We start from the raw sequence: 5000 nt of genomic DNA on the forward strand, positions 1-5000 counted from the left end.
GGGAAGCCCATGGTGACGCACTGGGTTCTGCCAATCCTTTTCTTACTAAGTAGTTCACTTCTTCTTTCATGATACCCAATTTCTTCTGTGATGTTCGATAGAAAGCTTGTTTAATGGGTGCAGCACCTGGTTGTAGTTTGATGTCATGGTCTAGCATGGTGCATCTGCCTGGTTTATCTGAAGTTATACTAGGAAATTCATGGAATAAAGCTACTAAAGATTTACATTTTGATGCAGATAAGGGTTTTAGATAGTCTGATAAGTTTTCCAAGATCTTTGAGTTTTGAGAATCCTGCCAAGATGCAGTTATTGGATCATCTGTAAATTGATCCATAGGACAATCTATGTATGGTATGGCACTAGTAATCATTACCGTTTTACTTTCAGCTGTTGAGGGAGACAAATAGGCCTTTAAGAGGTTTATGTGGACTAATTGAGTAGACTTACGCTTATCTGGAGTGGCGATTATATAGTTGGTTGGCGAGATACGGTGAGTGATGGTATAAGGTCCCTGGTATTTCTCTCGTAGGGGAGAGCCTGCAATCGGATGGTATAGCAGCACTGCATCTCCTACTTTGAAACTTCTGGTTTTAGCCTTTTTATCATAGTTAATCTTCATCTTCTCTTGAGCTGTTATCAAGTTAGTTTTGGCAATGGAGTGAAGATCTGAAAGTTTCTTGTTAAGTTCTGAAATATATTGGGAAAGAGGTACCTCATTATCTCCCAACTTCAGGATGCGTTCTTTGACTGAACTGAGGATAGTTCGTGGCCGTCGACCGAAGAGTAGTTCAAAAGGTGACATACCAGTAGACTGATTTCGAACTCCTCGTATGATGTACATGATCAGTTCCAAATCGCAATCCCACTCGTTACCTGAACTATGGATGTATTTCCGGAGAAGATTTTTAATGGTCTGGTGAGTGCGTTCTAATGCTCCATTGGTCTGTGGATGGTAAGCTGAGGATGAGACTTGGGTTATATGGTAATCTTTCATAACTGTTTTAAAAGCATGACTCATGAAATTGATTCCTTGATCACATTGTAGTTCAGTTGGAAATCCTACAACAGTAAATATGGACACTAGTGACTTTAGGATGTTCTTGGCTGAAATGTTTCTTAAAGGTACTGCAAATGGATAACGCGTAGTTGGGCATAAGGCCGTAAGCAAGTATTCATGTCCCCTTTTTGTCTTAGGCAAAGGGCCTACACAATCTACTATGATCTTACTGAAAGGTTCTTTAGGCACAAGTATAGGTTTTAAGGGTGCAACTGGTACTTTTACATTAGGACTACTTACTTTTTGACATGTTGTACATGTTTTTACGTACTCTTTAATGTCATTCTTCATGTTTGGCCAATAAAAGTCTTGACTGATGCGTTCATATGTTTTAGTGATACCAAGATGAGAGTCAGCAGAGTGAGACAATTCTAGGATCAGAGGTCTTATATCCTTAGGAACAACTACCTGGAATAGATCCTTCCAGGTTTCTAGATGACTGTTCTTGCTGGACCTGAATTTTCTCATTAGTACATTATTATTAATATAAAAATAAGAACACTTGTTGGTATCCTTTGGTTTCACTTGGTTGAAACACTGCTGTAGAGTGACATCTTTCCTTTGTTGATAGCTAAAGGAATCAGGCTGGATCTTATATGTACTCATCAACTCGTTGAAATCCATAGGTTCAGAGACTGGCAACGGGTTTGATGATGATTCAGTAGGGGTGTCCTTTTTACTGCTTCGTGTCACTGCTAAGCATTCCTCCTGTACAACTTCACCTGGAGATACTGCTATTAAGTTTGTTAAGACAACAGAGTTAGCTATGTCATTACCCAGGATTACATCTACATTCTTGCATGGTAACAGTTCTGGATTTACAGCTACTTCAGTAGTTCCAGAGAAATAAGGACAATGAAGGTTTGCATTAATGAGAGGCAACATAGACTTACTGGTTAAGTCATTAACTGCAACATACCTGTGAGTTTCACCTTTAGGTCGTATTACTTTAGGAGAGACGATCGTTTGAAAGGATCCAGTGTCTCTGAGTATGGTTACAGGTTTACCATTTATTTTGCCTGAGCAAGTGAAGGGTGCAAACGCTTGGGACTCGTGTGATGCACAATGGAAGGTCTTTTTCTTCTCCACCTTAGGTTTTGGTTCCTGTTTGGGCAGATTCATTTGCTTAGGAGAGAATTGAGGGGGATTAGGTTTTCTCTTCAAGTATGAAGCTGCACAATGTGGATCAGGACATTCTGAAATATGATGTCCTTGTTTGCAGTATGTACAAGTTTCCTTAGGTCTAGTTTCTCTATATGGGGTTTTACCTACTTTATGAATAAGAGTATAGTCATCTGCCTTTAAAGCGGCTTTCTTAGGGTCAGATTCATTCTGCTCTCTTAGATACACATTAATGCTACCTGGTATTTTCCTTAAGAACTCCTCCATTACTATTAAATCTTTCAACTGCTCGAAAGTTTTGACATCTACTTTGTCTACCCACTTCTGAAACTGTTTAATCTTTCCATTCATAAATTCTAAAAAGGTCTGCTGAACTTGCTTCTGACTATTACGAAATATTTGCCTATAACCTTCCGCAGTAATAGAATAAGCATCAAGGATTGCCTGTTTAATTATGAAATAATCATGTTCCTCTAACATAGTGGCACATACAGATAATGCTTTACCTTTAAATGAGTTCCGGATGATCAAATACCATTTGTCCTGAGGCCAATTGAGATTCTTGGCTGTGTCTTCGAACACAGAAAAGTAGTTATCAGGTTCCCGTTCTTCAAATGTGGGCAGCAATTTCTGCACCTTGCCCACATCAAAGGGTTCGGGAATTAGCTTACCTTCTTCCTTTTCTTTCAGTCTTATAAATGCCAGATCCCGTTCTGTTACTGTGGCCGCTTCTCTCTCAATCTGCAGCCTAACACGGAGAGCTTTGTTTTTCTGTTCACTTTCTTTTTCTTGTTGCTCCAAAGCAGTTGCAGCAGCTTCCGCAGCAGTTTCCACCTTGATACGTTCTAGGGAAGCAGCAGCAGCAGCCGTGCGCTCAGCAGCAGCGGCTTTCCTCTCTTCTAACTCAGCGGCGGCAGTTGCGGCTCGTTCAGCAGCAGCGGCTCTTTCTCGTTCTACCAGAGTTGCGGCAGTTGCGGCTCTTTCAGCAGCAGCGGCTTTCCTCTCTTCTACCTCAGCGGAGGCAGTTGCGGCTCGTTCAGCAGCAGTGGCTTTCCTTTCTTCTACCTCAGCGGCGGCAGTTGCGGCAGTTGCCGCTGCAGTTGCGGCTTGCATCTTCATCTTTTCCAACTCCAGCTGTAGACTTAGTTTATCCAAGTCACTATTTGGATTGGTAACTGTTAGAGCTCGAACGTCAGCCAATTCTTCTTCTGGAACAATATCTTCATCTACAAGGAAGTTCAAAATATGACTGAGAATTACACATTTTACGGCAGTTGCGGGAACCTGTACATCATAATGGCGAGCTAGATTCTTTAGGTCAGTTTTTGTGGCAACTGTGAGAGATTCCACATGATCCCGTGGTGATACAATAAATTGTTGCAAGTTGAAAGGCATTTTGAATGTCGCCCGTGGCGCAAGATAAGTACAAACTAAAATAAATATACAAACTTTACAAGAATGAGTATAAGATCATACGATCGCAAAATAACAATCTTTCGATCACAGAAATACAAAACAGCGATCACAAAATTACAAGATCGAGAGATCACAAAATTACAAAATTATATGATTAGATCACACTTGCACAAAAATAGCTTAAATACAAAATTAAGTCTCGCGAAACTTACGATAATACTATTAAAACTTTTATTCACAGTTAACGACTGAACAATTATTTTATACTCGAGATCTTGAGCACGTGGCTAACTACTTCATAATTACTCAAACGACACGCTTAACATCACAAACTTTTACAACAATTTTACCGAATCGGTAAACAAGGCTTTAAAACGCAAAGGTATTTTTTACTTTAAACATACCTAATTAGCACGTTCTAGTTTACATTTCCTTTTAATTTATACCAGCTTAATACGATAACTTTTCAATGTTACATTTTAATTTATTTAAATGCTATATTATTCTCGTTATGATGAAGTATCTAGTTAATAGTCAACACCTAGTTTAAAGTAATTGATTATCAGAATAATGCGCAAACTGGACAAAATACTTACTATGCGCTTTACTGATATAACAGGAGTAATTTAACACAAGTATTTAAATATTCATTTACCGACACGTAAATGTTAGTTGTACACCAAAATAGTACTTTTAACACCAAACAATATATAAATTAATTTCCTGACTAGAGATAACGATTAAAATTACGAAAATCTCCGAAATTGGAAATTGGCTAATTTCACTTAAGAAATTTATATAACAAACTAAATCACTTTATAATGAAATAGAGATGGAGGAAATTTCACTTATAATGAAACTTAATTTAATAAATCACATATAATGAAATTTGACTTATTTCCTAAATATCACTTTTGAATGGCGATTTTAAGAAATGGCAAAATCTTAGGGCTTCAGATTTTTTTTTATGAGAAATCTCTGGGATACGAGATTTGAGTAGGCGAAACTTTAAAAGCTACCTACTGGGGGCATCTTCAATTAATAAGGGTGGTTTAGAAGCTGGAGAATCAGCATACCTAAGTCTTAACTATATTAAGCGTGACTTGTTCCTCTTACAACCAAATGACTACCCAGACATATTATACATAAATGTCTAATGAGAGGGAGACGAGACATCTACCTTACCTTGGAATTATTACTGTCATCCTTTATCCTTGGTACGCCACAACACAACACTCGATACTGTTCATAATCACTGGAACTGTTCTTTCACGATTCAATCACTTGATATAAATTTGATGAATCATATCGCACATCAGATCCCGGACAGGCCCCCAACTATTATGTGACGAACCACTGTGCAAACAATTACCCCTTTACAATGGGCGGTAGTTCTCTTCACACA

General features: G+C 38.4%; 1 protein-coding gene across 1 annotated transcript in view; it reads right to left on the minus strand.

Moving 5' to 3' along the window:
* Nucleotides 1-4230, minus strand: part of LOC137650609 (uncharacterized) — a 5820-nt gene extending 1590 nt beyond the window's left edge. Inside the window, exons 1-2 of the mRNA XM_068383808.1 lie at nt 3245-4230; nt 1-3190 (exon numbers count right to left, since the gene is read on the minus strand). The exon at nt 1-3190 is cut by the window's left edge and continues 1590 nt beyond it. Of these exons, the coding sequence (XP_068239909.1) occupies nt 1-3190; nt 3245-3574 (3520 nt within the window). The 5' untranslated portion in view covers nt 3575-4230. The remainder of the gene's footprint in view (nt 3191-3244) is intronic.
* Between the last annotated feature and the right edge of the window lie 770 nt (nt 4231-5000).

Source organism: Palaemon carinicauda, chromosome 12 (genome assembly GCF_036898095.1).
Source record: "Palaemon carinicauda isolate YSFRI2023 chromosome 12, ASM3689809v2, whole genome shotgun sequence".
NCBI lineage: Eukaryota > Metazoa > Arthropoda > Malacostraca > Decapoda > Palaemonidae > Palaemon > Palaemon carinicauda.